Source organism: Eurosta solidaginis, chromosome 2 (genome assembly GCF_040869045.1).
Source record: "Eurosta solidaginis isolate ZX-2024a chromosome 2, ASM4086904v1, whole genome shotgun sequence".
NCBI lineage: Eukaryota > Metazoa > Arthropoda > Insecta > Diptera > Tephritidae > Eurosta > Eurosta solidaginis.
In genome coordinates, this window is record NC_090320.1 from 234,256,111 (window position 1) to 234,277,042 (window position 20,932).

The window sequence follows — 20,932 nt, forward strand, 5'->3', positions numbered from 1 at the left end:
AATTTACCAATCCTTGTGAAATTTGGTAGGGGTTTAGATTCTAGGACGATAACTTTTTTCTGTGAAAAAGGGCGAAACCGGTTGAAGCCATGCCCAGTTTTTATACACAGTCTACCGTCTGTCCTTCCACTCGGCCGTTAACACGATAACTTAAGCAAAAATTGATATATCTTTACTAAACTCAGTTCACGTACTTATCTGATCTCACTTTGCATTAGTATAAAAAAAGGCCGAAATCTGACTATGACCACGCCTACTTTTTCGATATCGAAAATTAGGAAAACTGAAAAAAATGCCATAATTCTATACCAAATACGAAAAAATGGATGAAACATGGCAATGGGATTGGTTTATTGACGCAAAATATAACTTTAGAAAAAAACTTAACCACATTAATACGGGATCACCTTAAAAGGCCAAATACTAATACGAGATAAAATTTTTTTTTTCTCGGACGTTGTGGCAGCGCGCTGCCTTCAATTGGCCCGATGAAACCAGGCTAATCCTGTTTTTGTTTTTTTGTTTTTTTTTTTTAATTTAATTTTAATTTATACATATTTTGTTTTTTTGTATCAAATTCTTATTTATCATTTATTTCTAACTTTTTTGTTACCGAGTCTTTGAGAGGCAGTGGCTGCTTAAGCGCCGAGATCTAAAACCGCTCAGCTACAGAGAACTCATCAGCTGAGAAATAAAGATTCACTAAATACCATAGATTAAAAGTATAAATACAATTTTTTAATTATTAAGAGAAGATAGAACCGTCTTTTTTATGGCAAAGAACGAGTCCGAATCATCAATTATTCTCGAGTGAGAGTTATAATCTTCACACAAATATAGAAAAGGTTCGTGTAGTTGGAAATTGTTTCTGCATTGTTTAAGAATTATAGGTTTATAATGCCATTAAACTCGGCATAGAACATTCAAGTTTACTTCGTTCAAAAGAAATGGGCTTGAAATCGATCCATTTAAAAGTCTAGCCATAAATAGTACACCTAACATTTCTCTACGACTTGCAAGTTTAGGAAATTTTATTAGTTTTAATCGATTAGTATAAGGAGGAACATTATACGGAGAGTCCCATTGAAGATTTCTCAAGGCGAAAAGTAAAAACTGTTTTTGAATTGATTCTAGTCTATCCACATGAACTTGATAACGCGGATTTCAAATTATCGATCCATATTCTAATATCGGCCTCACCAATGATGTAAAAAGGGTTTTTGTAACGTAAGGATCACTAAACTCTTTTGCCCATCTTTTCACAAATGCTAAAACTCCTCTCGCTTTATTGACTGTGGCATTAATATCAGGGTTGAAACTAAGTTTGTTATTCATTGTAACTCCTAAGTCGACAAAAACATCAACGCTTTCCATAGTTTGGCCATTAATTTTGTAGGAAGCTGGCTGTATGTTCCCACGTGAAAAACACATGGATTTACATTTTTCTATGTTGAGAGGCATAAAATTCGCATTACGCCAAATAACTAAACGATTTAAATCCGCCTGGAGTACAGAAAGTTCTTCAACCGACGCGTATGACTTAAAATGTTTTACGTCGTCGGCATACATTAAAGTTTTAGAATATTTTATAGTTGTGGAAACATCGTTTATAAAGATCAAAAATAGAATAAGACCGAGATGGCTGCCCTGAGGCTCACCGGAGAGAACATCGATGACATTCGAACAAATGTTTTTAAAAATGACTCTTTGAGTTCTACCGCAAAGATAGAAGGAGATCCAGCGAGTTAGGCCGGGTTGAAAACCAAGCAATTCGAGTTTATAAACAAGTAATGAGTGGCGTGCTTTCTCGAATGCTTTGCTGAAATCAGTGTATATAACGTCGGTATGATGATTGTTTCTAAACCCATTAAAGACGTGAGTTGTAAATTCAAGCAAATTGGTTGTGGTTGATTTGGCTCTACAAAAGCCATGCTGAGAACTATCTATCAATGCAGAAATCGAAAATGTAAGGTGATTAGTAACGATTGCTTCGAAAAGCTTAGGGATAGCGGAGAGCTTTGCTATTCCACGATAGTTTTCAATAGACGACTTGCTTCCTTTTTTATGGAGTGGGATAAGGAAAGATTCCTTCCAAGCCGTCAGGAAAATGTCATTTTTTAAAGAGAGGTTAAACAGATCAGTAAGGGGCTGGTAAATGTATTCCGCACATTTTTTAAGAAAACATGTTGGGATCAAATCGGGACCGTATATGAAGGATTCTTTCAGAGTCTTTAGATGTAGTAGAACATCTTCAGGCAACAAATGTGGGGCATATATTGAGTTAATAGAATGGAGCTCATACGGATAATTTGTAGGTGATGAATCAACCACAGCAGAGTAATTAGAGTGAAAGAATTGAGCGAAGAAGTTTGCAATCTCTTGGTCGTCGCTGGAAATGCTATTTGTAAACTTCATGGCAGAAGGAAACCCGTTAGTACTGCGTTTAGAATTTACGAAATTTTAAAAAGACTTCGGGTGGCAAATAATGTTTCTTTTAATTTTACACATGTAAGCTTTTTAAGACTTTTTATTAAGTTCAAAATACTTATGACGGAAAATAGCGTACTGTGCATAATGAGAATGTAAACCGGTTCTCTTGTATAATTTGAATAAACGTGATTTCTTATTTTTTAAAGCTTTTAAATCTTTAGTAAACCAGCCTTGCACTGGTTCAGTGTACGAGCATGTGCGTTTGGGCACATGTTTTTCAAATAAGGTATAAATGGTTTTGTTAAAATGTAAAACGTTTTCCTCTACATCCTCTTTATATCGAGGTCACGTTATCTCAGAAAGCTCTTTATTTAAATTGTTGGAATTAGTTTTGGAAAAATCAAAGCATCTGGTAGAGACACGTGTTTTGTTAGTGCAGCCGACTTCGTTGCTTATGATTTCGTAAGTTATCTCAAGAGAAGGATGGTAAACGTCTTCTGGCAAAACAAGAGGTTCACACCGATTTATAGAGAATTTAGATATGTCGTCCACAAATGCTAAGTCTAAGAATTTTCCATACTTATTCGGAAAGAAGTTGATCTGATTAAGGCAAAGATCAGTAACTCCACCCAAAAAGTTATTGTTAAGATACATGTGGCAGGTTAAAGTCGCCTAAAACAATCATTGAGTCCGTGGGCTTTATCATCGAATTGACTGATTGTAACAGTGAAATATGGTGCATATACACTGATGCATTTAAACTCGATGGAATCAACTTCGGCTAAATTAACATCTTCAGATGGAATTGAAAAATGTACAGCTAGCAAAACACCACCTCCGGTCCTATTTAAACGATCATATCTATAGGCCTGATACTCACTGCAAAAAATTTCGGAATTTAAAACATTGGGCTTCAGCCATGTTTCGGTAAAAGCAATAATATTATAGAGACAGTGAATGGTTTTCAAATATAAGTCAGTTAATTTAGTATTTAAGCCTCTAACGTTTTGATAGTAAATGCTTAAGCAAGATGTTAAATTAAGTTTTTTGGATCGGAACTTTGAGGAGGAATTTTTGCTACATTTTGAGTAATCTCAATAGTCTTATGCACAAATTCGCGCCCCTGGCGGCCAAAATGCGCTGTCCAAAAGTTTATCAAAATCTTTTGAGTAGACATCAATTCTAAACGAAGAAATATTTCTTTCGTAATTAAATTTAAATTTTCTTAAAGTCATGCCGTTATCCTTAATTTTCGAAGTGACATAAGACTTAATATCCTCAACGGAAGTGTCTTTGTCAAAGCGAGATACAAAAATCGATTTTTTGAGCGGGACTACAACCAGCTTCTTAGTCGGTGCTTCTGAATAAGAAGTCACAGATTGAGAAGTTACAGTTTCACAAGTTACAGTTTGAGACTCTAAGGTTTTTTCCGCGGCCTTAGAAGTGGATGGAACCACAGCTTGCGGATTAGGGGAGCCAAGTCTATGAGCTCCACTTGCGGAAGATTAATGTTCTGAGCAGGATTAAGATTCAATCTTAGAGATCCCACAAAGAAACTCCAAGAAAAGAATAATGAATTTGTCGAAAAGATGTTTAAAAACAAAATGATTAGTCTGAATGAAAAATACAGGCTGTTAAGCAAAACAGCTAATGCGCCGAGACTCTATGTTCTACCGAAGGTCCACAAGGAGGGAATTCCATTGAGACCGAAATATTCGTCAGTTAATTCTCCATCATATAGCATATGTAACTACCTTGCTAACATACTTAAGAACATAACAAATTCTTCCATTTTCAATGTAAAAGACTCAATCGAGTTTAAAGACAAAATCAAAAAGACATATATATATGACGATGAAAGTCTAGTTTATTTTGATGTGGTATCTCTTTTTCACAGATATTTTAAGTTTAGAAACAAAATATACCAACAGCTCTATGGAATGCCTATGGGATCCCCAGCATCGCCAGTCATTGCAGATATTGTAATGGAGGAATTGCTGAACAAATTCATGGAAGATTTTCCATATAAACCATGTTTGCTTGCGAAATATGTGGATGATATATTTGCTATCGTTCAAACTGATAAAGTCCAAGAAACGGTGGCCACTCTAAATAGCTGCATAAAGTCTATAAAGTTCACGTCAGAGATGGAAGTTGACGGAAAATTACCATTCTTAGATACGATAGTAATAAGACATATCAACAAATTTACATTTAAATTGTACAAAAAACCCACTGCGTCTGGGAGATTAATAAACTTTTATTCCAAGCATGAAATAGTAAACACGGCAAAGAATTTTGTTAGAAAAGTTCTCTCTATTAGCGACGCATGTTGCCATGAAGAAAATGTTGCCCTGATCAAGCAAATATTAACAGACAACGATTTCCCTCCATCTTTAATCAATAGCTACATAAGAGATTTTTACGCTAGAGCGAATACTACTGAGATCAGACAGGATGCCAAAAAAATATTCAAGACAGCCACATACTTTCCAGGCTTATCCACAAACTGAAAAATTCAAATATGTATGACCGGTACAGGTTCCAAATAGCTTTTACACTCTGCGACAAATATACAGCAACATGAAAAGCAGGATTGAAAAATACTAGAAATCCCACGTAATATACCAAATTAATTGCAGTGGTGACGGGTCCCACTTATGAAACAAAGTATATGTGGGGACAACTAAATCTAAGCTTAAGACAAGGATTTCCGGACACAAGTCGAATATAAAAAACAGAAATAATTTGAACGACAATAAAACAACCTTAACACATCATTGCAGCGCTACGGGACATTGTCCAGATTTAGAAAGAATTTGAGATTTCTACAACAAGGGAAGCAATATAATAAGAGATACATACTTGAAATGCTTCATATTATCAATATAGAGAGCGCCAAATGGATAAACTTTAAAACGGACACGGAAAATTGTGCTTCGGCCTATAGGCAGCTAATAAGCAGAAACAAACAAGCCCTTTGAGAGTAATTTGTTAGTTTAATGTCCCACCAATATTTATACTCAGTTGAGCAGAGCTCACAGAGTATATTAAGTTTGATTGGATAACGGTTGGTTGTACATATATAAAGGAATCGAGATAGATATAGACTTCCATATATCAAAATAATCAGGATCGAAAAAAAATTTGATTGAGCCATGTCCGTCCGTCCGTCCGCCCCTTAACACGATAACTTGAGTAAATTTTGAGGTATCTTGAAGACATTTGGTATCTAGGTTCCTGAGCACTCATCCCAGATCGCTATTTAAAATGAACGATATCGGACTATAACCACGCCCACTTTTTCGATATCGAAAATTTCGAAAAACCGAAAAAGTGCGATAATTCATTACCAAAGACAGATAAAGCGACGAAACTTGGTAGATGAGTTGAATTTATATCGCAGAATAGAAAACTAGTAAAATTTTGGACAACGGGCGTGGCACCGCCCACTTTTAGAAGAAGGTAATTTAGAAGTTTTGCAAGCTGTAATTTCTCAGTCGTTGAAGATATCATGATGAAATTTGGCAGGGACGTTACTCCTATTACTATATGTACACCTAATAAAAATTAGCAAAATCGGAGAAGGACCACGCCCACTTTTAAAAAAAAAAATTTTTTTAAGTAAAATTTTAACAAAAAATTTAATATCTTCACAGTATATAAGTAAATTATGTCAACATTCAACTCCAGTAATGATATGGTGCAACAAAATACAAAAATAAAAGAAAATTTCAAAATGGGCGTGGCTCCGCCCTTTTTCATTTAATTTGTCTAGGATAATTTTAACGCCATAAGTCGAACAAAAATTAACCAATCCTTTTGAAATTTGGTAGGGGCATAGATTTTATGATGTTAACTGTTTTCTGTGAAAACGGGCGAAATCGGTTGATGCCACGCCCAGTTTTTATACACAGTCGTTCGTCTGTCCTTCCGCATGGCCGTTAACACGATAACTTGAGCAAAACTCGACATATCTTTAATGAACTTAGTTCACGTACTTACTTGAACTCACTTTATCTTGGTATGAAAAATGAACGAAATTCGACAGTGACCACGCCCACTTTTTCGATATCGAAAATTACGAAAAATTAAAAAAATGCCATAAGTCTATACCAAATACGAAAAAAGGGATGGAACATGGTGAGGTAATTGGATTGGTTTATTGACGCGAAATATAACTTTAGAAAAAACTTTATAAAATTGTTGTGACACCTACCATATTAAGTAGAAGAAAATGAAAAAGTTCTGCAGGGCGAAATAAAAAACCCTTAAAATCGTGGCAGGTATTACATATATAAATAAATTAGCGGTGTCCAACAGATGATATTCTGGGTCACCCTGGTCCACATTTTGGTCGATATCTGGAAAACGCCTTCACATATACAACTACCACCACTCCCTTTTAAAACTCTCATTAATGCCTTTAATTTGATACCCATATCGTACAAACACATTCTAGAGTCACCCCTGGTCCACCTTTATGGCGGTATCTCGAAACGGCGTCCACCTATGGAACTACGGATTACTCCCTTTTAAAATACTCATTAACACCTTTCTTTTGATACCCATATTGTACAAACAAATTCTAGGGTCACCCCTGCTCCACCTTTATGGCGATATCTCGAAACAGCGTCCACCTATGGAACTAAGGATTACTCCCTTTTAAAATACTCATTAACACCTTTCTTTTGGTACCCATATTGTACAAACAAATTCTAGGGTCACCCCTGGTCCACCTTTATGGCGATATCTCGAAAATGCGACCACCTATACAACAACCACCATTCCCTTTTAAAACCCTAATTAATACCTTTAATTTGATACCCATATCATACAAACACATTCTAGAGTCAACCCTGGTCCACCTTTATGGCGATATTTCGAAACGGCGTCCACCTATAGAACTAAGGCCCACTCCCTTTTAAAATACTCATTAACACCATTCTTTTGATACCCATATTGAACAAACAAATTCTAGGGTCACCCCTGGTACACCTTTATGGCGATATTTCGAAACGGCGTCCACCTATGGAACTAAGGATTACTCCCTTTTAAAATACTCATTAACACCTTTCTTTTGATACCCATATTGTACAAACAAATTCTAGGGTCACCCCTGGTCCACCTTTATGGCGATATCTCGAAAAGGCGACCACCTATACAACAACCACCACTCCCTTTTAAAACCCTCATTAATACTTTAATTTGATACCCATATCGTGCAAACACATTCTAGAGTCACCCCTGGTCCACCTTTATGGCGATATTTCGAAACGGCGTCCACCTATAGAACTAAGGTCCACTCCCTTTTAAAATACTCATTAACACCTTTCTTTTGATACCCATATTGTACAAACAAATTCTAGGGTCACCCCTGGTCCACCTTTATGGCGATATCTCGAAAAGGCGACCACCTATACAACAACCACCACTCCCTTTTAAAACCCTCATTAATACTTTAATTTGATACCCATATTGTACAAACAAATTCTAGAGTCAACACTGATCCACCTTTATGGCGATATCCCTAAATGGCGTCCACCTATAGAGCTATGGCCCACTCCCTCATAAAATACTCTTTAATGCCTTTCATTTGATACACATATCATACAAACACATTCCACGGTTTCCCTCGGTTCATTTTCCTACATGGTTATTTTCCCTTATGTTGTCACCATAGCTCTCAACTGAGTATATAATGTTCGGTTACACCCGAACTTAAATTTCCTTACTTATTTTATTATAATGTTAGACAACAACAGTTTAACTGTAGCTGATATATGTACATATATATGCATGCTGAGCGCGACGTACAGTTGGAAAAATTTGTAACTGGTTCTTTTTGTAAAAATTTGTTTATATCTACGGTATTTATTTGTTTACATTATGTTGCTTATATTCGTTTCATAGAGTGTAAGTTGTGTTATAGTGATGTATGTAAAATGAACTTTTTGATGTTTTTATAGGTTTTAATCTTTTTAGTCCTGAGGATGATCTCAGATTGAGGTCGAAATATCGATCAATTATTAAACAAATATATTTATTGAAACATATAAAATATTTGGTTTTTACTTATGCGTGGCCTTGAGCTCGAAAAATTGAATAATTTAGAAAAAAACTTTTGTAAAATGGGTGTGACACATAACATATTAAGTAGAAGAAAATGAAAAAAACCCTTGAAATCTTGGCAGGAATACTGTTCGTGGTATTACATATATAAATAAATTAGCTGTATCCAACAGACGATGTTCTCGGTCACCCTGGTCTACATTTTGGTCGATATCTGGAAAACACCTTCACATATACAACTACCACCACTCCCTTTTAAAACCTTCATTAGTACCTTTAATTTGATACCCATATCGTACAAACACATTCTAGAGTCAACCCTGGTCCACCTTTATGGCGATATCTCGAAAAGGCGTCCATCTGTAGAACTAAGCCCCACGCCCTTTTAAAATACTCATTAACACTTTTCGTTTGATACCCATATGTGCAAACAAATTCTAGGGTAACCCCTGGTCCACCTTTATGGCGATATCTCGAAAAGGCGTCCACCTATAGAACTAAGGCCACTCCCTTTTAAAATACTCATTAGCACCTTTCGTTTGATACCCATATTGTACAAACGCATTCAAGAGACACCCCTGGTCCACCTTTATGGCGATATCTCGAAAAGGCATCCACCTATAGAACTAAGGCCACTCCCTTTTAAAATACTCATTAGCACCTTTCGTTTGATACCCATATTGTACAAACGCATTCTAGAGTCACCCCTGGTCCACCTTTATGGCGATATCTCGAAAAGGCGTCCACCTATAGAACTAAGCCCCACGCCCATTTAAAATACTCATTAACCCCTTTCATTTGATACCCATATCGTGCAAACAAATTCTAGGGTCACCCCTGGTCCACCTTTATGGCGATATCTCGAAAACGCGACCACCTAAGTACTAAGGCCCACTGCCTTTTAAAATGGCCCATTAACCCCTTTCATTTGATACCCGTATCGTACAAACAAAGTCTAGAGTCAACCCTGATCCACCTTTATGGCGATATCCCTAAATGGCGTTCACCTATAGAACTATGGCCCACTCCCTCATAAAATACTCTTTAATACCTTTCATTTGATACAAATGTCATAAAAACACATTCCAGGGTTATTTCATTCATCGGTTCATTTTCCTACATGGTTATTTTCCCTTATGTTGTCACCATAGCTCTCAACTGAGTATGTAATGTTCGGTTACACCCGAACTTAGCCTTCCTTACTTGTTTTCGCATGTCAGTCAACCGATAACAATCACCTGTCAACGCCATCAGTATTTGCAAAGTTTCGAATGGGAGTGGGAGTTCTTTTCACACAATGAGCAAATTTAAGGTAGTCATGGAAAGAAGTTAACAAATTAAGAAGTCAGAATTGTCAACTTTCTTATGAATACTTAAAAATATATAGGCACAGTCATGGTATATAACAATGCGAAAAAATTAGGTTCTACTTAGGTGAGAAGTGCATACCACATAGCACATTCTCGTTATAGTTCAGTTCACTGCTAGGGGCTGGCAAGTTGTCGTTGATGCGAAAGCTAAGGAGAACTATGAAGCTTGCGCCTACATTTAATGCGACATAGGAAGGCGTCATAAAGTAATTGGCAAAGAACTGATAACTCCCTTACCAGGTTGTTATGCGTACCATGCTTATCAAATGATTTGCAGCCAGTAAGTATATTCGGATATGACTAAAGACTTCTCAATGCCCAACGACATTGGAAAGTAGCTGGGGCTTTACCCCAGCAAGGGGCACAGACTTGGTGGACAGCATCCCTTCCCCATATTTTTAACGGGAAAAAAACTTGCGGAAAGTCAATGAACACGGCAAGGGAAAGGCAGCCGTTTCCGAACAGAGACGAAGAGTGGTGATGTTTTCGAAAAAGAAAGGGAGAGCCCTCACATTATACTTTGCAGCATTAAAATTGGCCAGAATTTGGAAGCCGTGGGCAACCCAAAAGACCAAGAGAAGGAGCGCTAATCACGGGACCGTGAGGGAGTAGAAAAAAAAAACAATTTTGCGACGGAAAAGCGTGGAAAAGTAGTATCTAACTGTGGCGCTAATTGATTCTACCAATCGCTTTGGGCGGAAAGGTAGATATTTGTCTGCGAGACGTCAAGAGACAACCGCTTCTATTCTTCATTCAAGAAGAGTGGTTTTAATTGGATTACGCTGATAGCGTGTGGCCTTGACGTTGCTAGAGGGAGTTGTTTCATACCTCCAAAGGCAAGTCACGTATGCACGGCTTGAAGTGGTGGATATGGATATGGTATCCCATGTACTCTCAGTGGTCAAAGGATATATTGTAGATGGAGCTTGGGAAAGTGCCCTGGGGCATAGATAATATTAATCTGCGCCACAAGATGAGAAAACTTAAAAGCAACAATTGGTCGACTTACTAAGAGATCTGCAGAGCCTTAAGCGAATGGAGCAGGCGGCGAACGTAGACGTTTGAATGAAGGTGTTGACGTGGCACAAACTGCCCAATTCTGGTATCGACACTGTAAATATATCTTCAACACATTCAGTAAATTGGCGACGACCGAAGTCCTTTAATCTCTTGAGGTTATGGCCGTTCAGCAAGGATCCAGTATTGTGCCATCTTCAGTGGCTTTTATATTGAGAGTGTCAAATCGATCCATGAATATGATCATTCCAAATATCTCGACAGATGCACCACCTAGCGGATTAAGCACTACCTTCCGAGTGTAGAGTCTCTAACATACTGCAAAAATAGTTTAACTCCTTAATCGATGTTCGAAAAGCAAAGGATAGGTTAGGTTAAAAGGACTGAGCCGAGATGATGCATCCCAGTCCGTTACAAAGCCCACCAATGGGCCCATTTTGATGCTTTTAACTATAAGTAGCTCTTACTGGACCAGTTACTGCGCATCAAACCACTTCGCGAAGTCAATAATTTAACTATCGCTTTATTTCGAGCTTGAAAACCGGCGCGAAATCATCTATAAACATCTGCAGCGGCAACAGTAATAGTAATTTTTTGGCATAGATTTCAAATGACTTAAAAAAAATAAATAAATGTAAGGCGCGATAACCTCCGAAAAGATCTAAGGCCGATCTTCTCTTCCAATTTTCGTCGTGCTCCTCTTGATTTTCCCTACAAATTGGCCGGACAGGACCTAAATGTTTTATGCCGACTCCGAGCGGCATCTGCAAGGCAGATGAGTTTTCATTGAGAGCTTTTCATGGCAGTAATACACCCGGAGCGCTTGCCAAACATTGCGGAGTGGCGACCCCGCTTAGAAAAATTGTCTTCTAATTGAAAAACCTTGATTCTAAAATTTTGTTGTTGCTTTGCCCGGGGTGTGAACCCAGGACATAAGGTGTGGTAGGCGGAGCACGCTACCAAGACACCACGGTGGCCGCGAAATGACTTACAGCACACAATGGTTGGGAAGGCGGAAGGATATCTAAATGCTTTAGGCTTTCTACGTCTTTGGTATAAAAACTACCTTATCCTCCCTCCATAATGCAGTTGCATAATTCAGCTTTAGCTAACTTACAAACATAACCCGTAACCATGGCTTAAGAAGTTCTACAGTGTGATGCAATTCGGTTGGGAAGATACCATGTTACTCCGGCGACTTATATGGCCCAAATGTTGACAGCGCTCAGTCCAGCTTCCTCTCATCTATCATTCCTTTCACTAACTGTGGTGCATAATCAGGAGCAGGTACATCCACGACTGCTGGAAAGTGTCCACATATCTACAAGAAGGTCATATTGTCTATGCTGGAATTGGTCCAAGTACCGTGCACATTCTGAACCCAAAAGGAATGAAGGACATTGAAAAAATTTGTTGGAAGATCCGCCCACATCCACCTTATTAAGTTGTGGCTTTTTTTAAAAAAATTTCCCTTCAAAAATTTTCCTTTCAAAATTAAATTAGGAAATTCAAAAGTAAACTGATAAATTTCGTTTCAATTCTAAAAACTTTATATCAGCGTAATTTATCAAAAAAATATTGAAATATATTTTTTAAAAAACAAATAGCAAAAATGCGTTATTATTTATCCGATGAAGTGGCATTACATAACAAAAAGGATGATTTTTGGGTTGTGTTGCACGGAAATGTGCTCGACTTGACGCCGATGCTGAAAGATCGTTACGATCACTGGAATACTGTAAATAGAAAACTGAGGGAACTGTTTGAAACAATTCTTTTCACATGTAATCCTTCTACTCCGCAGAACTTGGAGTACTTACTCGCTTTTGGTGGCAAAGATCTTTCGCATTTCTTTGAGAAAACTTTCATGCCGAAAACAGAAACTTCGCCGGTAACAGGACGTCCGCGTTTACTCTTTCCACCGATATTGGAAACAGCTCACAGTGAACTATGTAAAACGAAGGGCAAATTGTGGAGTCAAGATCCCATGTACCACATTGGTCGACAGACACGACGCGATCGACGTTTGCGCATTATAAATACGCTCACTGGTACGACACAACTTATGAAAGTTTGTGATGAGGATTCAATATATGAAATACAACGAAAATATAAAGCAATCTATAATCATCATGCTGGGAGCTATATATGGCGAAAGTTTTCGAATAGGGTAAGAAAACCTACAATTTACATTTTTTTAAAACCGAATCTCTTTCATACACTCTTAGGGTCAATGTGGCGGAAAATTGAATTTGAAAGGTACCCTGGACGAAAATGGCTTGATTGAGGAGGAGTGCAGTTATGATTTGCCACCACCATCAATTTGGTTGTATTATACTAATGATGTTACTATTGCTTAAATATTGTGAAAATTTTAACTTATGGGAGAATATACACAATTTGAAAAAATAAGTTCTTCCAGTAATAAGGAAACCGGGGTGAGTGAATGCGCATATATCGCAAAATACAGCGTTAAACCCATGAACTAATACACAGTGGGCCAGGAAGGGGTCATAAACGGCCAAAGTCCATGTTGGAATTTTAATGTTTCGTGTTATTAGCCAAAATATAAAATAACTAAGGCAACTGTTCGTAAAATATTATAGCAATTGCTTATTTATTAAGGTCACAATTTCAATCTGATTTAGAGCGTTAGATTTAAAATTTACAGGTGGGGTGTATATTGAAACTGAGTTTTTTATTACCTAAAATAGTAAATATTTAACGTTTCTCTTCTTTTTCTTATTAACACTGTTCATTACGATAAAAAATAGTAAAAAACGATTTAAAGAAGTCTCTCTTAATAAACTTTAGGGCATTTTAATGATTAAAATGTTAATTTTTATGAGGCGTGCTCCATATCGTTTTCCTGTACTCCTACCTACCACCTCCTATCACAAACGCCTAACATAAAATATATTCTACATTTAATATATTTTACGATGATCTTGCTCAGTTTTGTTCATTTTTTTGTCTGAGCAATTTTGGTCGAGTCGATTCAAATTCACATTCAATATTTCCTTGAAATACATTATTGCCGTCGGTTTGTCGAAAATTGATGGTCAACTTTTAGTTTACCGAATTGCAGTAATAATTAAATTAATATGAAGTATACATTTCATTGAACTCAGGTTTTTAGCATATTTTTTTAGATATTCGTGATTTTGTTTCTTTCGATTAACTACATTTACGTAAATATGGCAGAATTTACTAAAAGGGAAATTCTTCAGCAGTTAGATGATTTAAAAGATAATAATTTAGTCATGAACTATATTTTTCAGAAAAAAAATATAGATATTTCCAAAGTGGACAAAAAGTTTCTTTCCAGACTGAAACTATCAATTAACTCTCTAAATGTTAAGAGGAATGTGAAATATAGCCGCTGAATGTAGAATAAAATCTCGATTCGAACAAAAGCATGCAGAATGGTTGAATTCCAATTTTAATATCCCTGAACTGGAAATTAAAGATTGTGTAATAAAAGAGCAGGATTCTCGCCCTAAACAATTCTCTCGATCTAAACAACGTGAAGTTTCAAAAATTAACTCGCATCAAAAACATAGCCCAGAATCGTTGTTAATAGCATTTCGCTAGTCAGCAAGTAGAAGTGGAAACAAAAATTTTTATTCAGTCAGTTTTGTTTTAAAAAATATTGAGCAACCAACAAAAGTTCGAAAATTGTTTGAAAGTTGAATCCAAGAAAAAACCACTGAAGAAGCTTTAGCCTTTTTGTTGAACAATAATCTTACTAAGAGCGTATACACAAATATGCGTTTAGAATCCAAATCAAGTGGTGCCGATATCTGACCACCATATAATGATGTAAGGGAAATGAAGTCTCAATGTAGACCATCTAAATAATACATCTCAATTTCTGAGAACAGAATTGAGGTGTCACTACAAGCTTTGTTAAACCACACAGCAAAGAGAATTGTTGAATTGCAGGAGGATGTTATTATACATGATATGATTGCAAACAGCGCTATGGAATCGACTGCTGTTTTAATATGTTCATGGGGATTTGATGGCAGTTTTAGTCATTCAGCTTATAAACAACATTATAAATCAATTCCTGATGAAAACCTTTCGAAAGCAACTGACCAAAATTGGTTTGCAACTACGCTCATTCCACAACGAATGTTAACCGTAAATAATAATGTTTTGTGGAATAACAGATCACCACAATCAGCCAGATTTTGTCGACCTATATCTTTGGAAAATGTTTCTGAATCAGCGGAAGTCATCCTAAGACAAAAGTTGAATACAGAGGATCAAATCGACAAGTTAGAAAGTTTTCAGGCTGCTGTGGATGATGGTCGAAAAATTTCAATACATTTCTCTTTGTTCCTGACTCTAATAGATGGCAAGGTGCTCAATATCATTACGGGTACTAAAAGTATGCAAACATGTCTTTGTCTGTGATGCCACATCCAAATTATTTAACGATCTTTCGAATAAGCTAAAAGGAGTTTTTTTACCGAACCCAAAATCCCTTGTCTATGGAATTAGCCTATTACATGCGTGGATTAACGTTTTCTGTTTTTTAAAAATCTCAAATAGGCTGGATCTTAAGATATGGCAAATACGCACCTCTGATCAAAAATCAATATTTGCTGAAAGAAAGAAACACATTCAGGAAAATTTTAGATTTAAATTAGGACTTATTTTGGATAAGCCAAAAGCAGAACGTTCTGGAAATACCATTGACGGTAACACTGCCCGGAAAGCTTTTGAAAATCTAGATATACTAAGTCAGTGTCTTGGAATTGACTTTGAGTTATTGAATGAGATAAAGACAATTTTGATCGCGATTTCAATTCATTTACTGGAAGTAGATCCTATGAAATTTCAAAGCGTTTGTAACTCTGCTGCTCAGAAATATGTAAATCTCTATCCTTGGTACCCTATGCCATCAACATTGCATAAACTGCTTCTGCATGGTGCTGATATTATTAGTACAAGTATACTACCTGTTGGTGTTTTAGGGGAAGAAGCTTCTGAAGCCCGAAATAAGGACTACAAGAATTTAAGACGAGCTCATAGCAGGAAGCATAACAGAGAATCTAATATTGAGGATGTTTTTAACAGAGCAATGGACACATCTGATATAATAATATCAAGTATTGGTCTCAAGATGCGTTTAAAACATAAGCAATGTTTGTCAATTCCAACAGAAGTGCACAATTTGCTCAGTATGTCAGAAGTTGAATCCAAATCAGCTGCTGATTTGTGGAAGAAAATGAGGAAGAAGTAGACGAAAGTGGACTATTTCAAACTTTAAGCATGTTGGATGATGTTGTACTGTCAGATGATTAACTCGAATAAAACATCACAGATAATCTTTTTTTTTATAGGAAAAACATTTTTTTTTAACTCAAACTTTAAATAAAACTCACTTAAAATTAAAAATTATAGATTTAAAAAACAAAAAAAAAAAAAACATAATTTAAAAAAAGTTACAAAAAAAGTCTGAAGTTAGCAAAAGACAAAAAAAAAATATAATTAAAAAAATTACAAACAAAAGAACTTTTTTTACCCATAATTTAAAAAAATTAAAACCAAAAAATGAAAAATCTTAAGCAAAAAGCAAAAAAAGAACACAAAAAAAATATATATAACTAAAAAAAAATTACAAACTAATAAAATTTTTTTACTCACAATTTAAAAAAAATTAAATCAAAAAATTAAAAATTAAAAAAATTGTTATTAAAAAAAATTAGGAAAAAAAATTTTTTTTCAAAATTTTAGAAAATTAAAACCAAAAAATGAAAAATCTAAAGTTAGCAATTTGTAAGCTATTTCGATAAGATTTTGAATTATGGCCACTTTTGACCCCTTCGTGGCCCATTGTGCAATGAACAGATCGCGCATTAAAAAATGAGAGAGCAAAAAGTCATATTTAGCTGCGAAATAAATTTTCTCGGCGTGACGTCATGCTTTTGACAACATGTTTCATTGCCGACACAGTGTTCAGACCTTATTCCAATCGGTGTACTTTGCTTCGCCCTTACATCCTACTACATTTTTTGCCTCAAAGGTTTATTTAGGTCTAGTTGAAAACTAAATTGAGTATTAGTACCTAATATCTTTTTGTTGAAGTTTTCATTGCATACGTATGAAAAGCTGATTGTTTACAAGTGACGACTGGATGAAATGGCGTGAATTCATTATTCCTGTCTTAAGATATGTTTGTTCACATTTTACTTACAGTTGTTGTGCTTTTGCGTACGGAATGAGTAAAATGTAATCAAAAAATGTGTCCGGGCGCGATCTGTAAACCCTGCCAAAATTCAACATACAGCACTTCTTGACGTTGTATATAAAAATGAAGTTCGTTGAGTCAGTGAGGTCAGCTAACCCTGTTTTGCGATAACAGTCGCCTATTGGGAGCACCAAGCGAGGTCAAATATTCCTCCAACTATCTCTTCTAACTCAGTGAAGGTCTTCTCTTTCCTCTGTTTACAAACTGCCGAAGCGTATGCGTTCATCCGCATAACATGACCTAGCTAGCGAAGAGCATGAAAGATGTACTATAAACCGAAAATAGTAATAATAATATTTTTTCGCTATAAATATCCGCGGAGATAGAGCACACTTTTCTTCCAGAATGTGGTGTGCTAATAGGAGCATTAATTGCTCATCCCACACGTTTTAGGCCGATTCCATGTGCATCTGATAAAGTAGATAACTTTTTTGGCGGGAAACATTTCATGGCAAAAACACAATCGAAATGTTTGCCAAGCCACCAAATCAATTTGTTGCTAGTTGTTCGCCCGCTTTCAAAAAGGAAGAAAAAATATATCCCGAAAATTTTATTTTTCACGTAATCGTTTACTCAGGTAACAGTGTTAACTACTCCGAACACTGGTAGCGAAATATGAGAGAAAAGTAATAAATCGAAAAACTTCAAAAGCGCTACGTCATCAAACTTTTTTTCAAATTCGATTACAAATACAACAATTCCAGAATGCGGGATCTTGGCTTATTTGTTTATGCGTTAAACCACTGTGGCATCACTTGCGCCTAAAACCACGCTACAATAAAGCCGCATAGCAAATGAAGGCAAACTGAGCAAGAGGTAGTGAGCAACAGGTGATCAACCTGCAGTTGATCAATAGGGACAAGCATTTCATCCAATTAAAATTTTACGTTTTGCTTCTTCACTATTTCATGAGTTTTTCCTTAGATAATTCAGCATGGAATGACACATACCTTCAGGCGTAACTACTCCGCACACCGGCCGCATTGAAGCGTCATAACAGATGCTCACTGTTAGACACTTACGTTGTCTGAAGGACACTTTACGTGGAGAGAAAAGCAAGAATTCTTTAAGTATAACACCCCCACTTCCCTTGAGCGTCTTTCTCGACGTAAAAGATAACACTACAACACCCGTTTACTACGGCGGGAACCGAGATACAAAACCAAGTGACATTACTCTAATGGAGCCTCCGAAAATCCTTAGGTGGATCTACAGAACATGAACCATTAGTATGTAGCTCGTACATCAACTGGGCTGGTGAGGAAGGTATGTCGATATTTTGGCATAATAGATCATCATCGCTAGTTATTGACTTTTACTAGCAAACGATTTGTATGGCAGCTAGTAAGGATGCTTCCTTTCCTAGGCTTTAACCCTTATATACCCCGCAAGTAGGCACCACCCACTCTTTGACACTTACAAAGCCAGTGTGCGTTTACAGTTGGGAAGGTGGTATCCCACGAAGGCCCAGTGCTCCATTGGAACACCCATATTTCTTAAGGATGTCAGCGGCGGACGGTACGCCTACTTTTGGCCCTCTGAAGGTAGCTGCAGCTCAGGCCGCGTACCAACGACTGTACTCAAGACACTATATTTAGAGCGCACGTCCCCCATCAGCCCACCGGTCGGCTTAAGATGTCTAGCTGGTACAACTACGCTTTTCATTCACACACCTTCCCAATAACCTAAGAAGTTGGAGTCGGTAATGTTTAGCGAGAGAGTTAGCACTCTTCTTAGACTCGTAATGGACGACTTCCTCTCTGAAAAAGGTATCGACCGCCTTTGAAGAAGCATTCAAAGCCAAAAGTAAACTTCCATAGTCCCTTTGTTAACATCAAAGTACGAACCCTCTGTCTCTGCTACCGGTAAGCGCTCAATAGCTGTTGGTCGCCCTATAGTTTCCGGCATGGTGATGTGGCTAACAGATATTCACACAGCAAATAAAAAAAATTCTCGCCGTCTGCACTCATTACTTCGCCAGTAGCTTACCCGCTGTCGCTTTCAACACTCTTTGTGTGAAAAAATGTTGCCCACTACTATTACAACATACTACCTAAGCGTACAAAGTTGTTACAAAGATAACAAATTTAGAGTTATTTTAAAGAATACGTGGCTGTCAACTGCTTTTGCGTAGTTTTCATAACAAATCAATGACTGAAAGAAGGACCCGTTTATTTCGGCTACATCTACAGAGCTCCTGTCGATATCAGCTCAATATTTAACCAGAAACTGAAACTAGGAATGAAACGACACCCTATTCAGAAGCCGGTGCCAAAACTAAAACCCGCCGAAAGCACCCTGAAACCGAAACTGAAAAAGAAAACAAATCCGGATTCGGTACCAAAACTAAAAGCCGACCGAAACCGAACTTAAACGGGAACCGGAAATGAAAACAGATAATCTCCGAAATCAGTAGCATAACGAAAAGCCGATTGAATGCGAAGCCGAGATCGAAACCGGAACTATAACTAAAATCGGGAACCTTCACAAAACTGTGTCCTAAACCAGCCCAAATTCATGACCGAAACACGAACTGTACCCACCCGCCATCACAGCCGGATCGAATTCGCGACCGTAGCAGGCGAAAAATTTTACAAAACCGAATCTGTAATTTAAAGTAAAACAAATTCTAACCGAAAACGGAACGAAAACCAAAACCGGAACCGAATCCCGAATCGAAACATCTACCGAACCGAAACTAGGCTCGAAACCGAAAGGGTACCGAAATTGGGGCCAAGGCAAAGCCAGACCAAAACACAAATCAAAACAAAATTCAATGTGAAAAATAAACGCAGGCGAAACCCGAGCCGGAACTAAGCCTGCGACCCAAAATAAAGTCGAACCTTATCAAAATAGAACTTCAATAGTGATACTACAAATGGCACCAACATTTTATCCGGAGGTTGATACGATGTACCAAAATCAAGGTGAAAACGATAATCGATCTGCTATCAAACATTTAGAGTTCCTGGAACCTTTTTGTTGAATTTTCTATCCTTTTTATGCAATTAAAGTATTAAAAATTATTTAAAAATAAATAAACAGCTTTTCACAGTCAAGTGCTTATATTACATACGAACATACGTACATACATACGCGTTGATTTCATTCTCCTGCAGCCATCTTCACTTTTTTGGTCGTACAGGTGGCATACCAAATCAGGTTTTACTATTTGAGCATAGCTCACAACAAGTTGGTATTGTTGTTATTAATATTTCACCTTTCAAACGCGTTAGATGAGGGAGTATTATGACAGTATTGCCAACGAGCATCGGTGGTTCAGTGGTAGAATGCTCGCCTGCCACGCGGGCGGCCCATGTTCGATTCCCGGCCGATGCATGACATATTAACTTCCTGTTTTTTGTTATTTTTTTTTTATTTAAACTTTATATTGATGGATATTTTTTTCCTTCCCCACTATGGCGTTAAACTCCGCAAGAAAAATGTTATTTGCGAAAAGCTAACAGGGTTGGCCCATCATCAATTAATGTAATTATATCTCCTTATATCTAGAGCATGATATATTAAGGTACGACGGAAGTATCTTGAAAGACCATCCTTCTAAGGCCACTCATATATCATCTTCAGTATTCCACTGAAGAGGGTGCAGAAGGGCGAAGTCGGAAGAAACCCTAGAGCAACAGGCTGGACCTAATTCAAACATATTGAGATACGAAACTTGGACAAATTAAGATCGCTATTAAGGATCCAGCTTTATATGAATTCCCACATGATTTTTAGAGTAGCTATCTTGGTGGGATGACATAAGGTCAATGACCAC

General features: G+C 37.0%; 1 protein-coding gene and 1 non-coding gene across 2 annotated transcripts; both read left to right on the forward strand.

Annotated features, from left to right (window-relative positions):
• The first annotated feature begins 12,489 nt into the window (after window positions 1-12,489).
• LOC137242661 (cytochrome b5 domain-containing protein 1-like) lies at window positions 12,490-13,249 on the forward strand. The gene is made up of 3 exons (XM_067769921.1): window positions 12,490-12,627; window positions 12,694-13,059; window positions 13,118-13,249. Exons 1-3 carry the CDS (start codon window positions 12,502-12,504, stop codon window positions 13,247-13,249), a joined length of 624 nt encoding a protein of 207 aa, XP_067626022.1. The 5' UTR covers window positions 12,490-12,501.
• A 7,170-nt stretch (window positions 13,250-20,419) lies between these two features.
• On the forward strand, window positions 20,420-20,490 carry TRNAG-GCC (transfer RNA glycine (anticodon GCC)). The gene has a single exon. It is a non-coding gene; the product is annotated as a tRNA-Gly (tRNA).
• The last annotated feature ends 442 nt before the right edge of the window (window positions 20,491-20,932 follow it).

Coding starts and splice junctions, on each gene's coding strand:
- LOC137242661 (XM_067769921.1), top strand. CDS start 12,502: ATGCGTTATTATTTATCCGATGAAGTGGCATTACATAACAAAAAGGAT. Junction 12,628..12,693: donor GTTACGATCACTGGAATACT/GTAAATAGAAAA, acceptor TCTACTCCGCAG/AACTTGGAGTACTTACTCGC. Junction 13,060..13,117: donor GGCGAAAGTTTTCGAATAGG/GTAAGAAAACCT, acceptor ATACACTCTTAG/GGTCAATGTGGCGGAAAATT.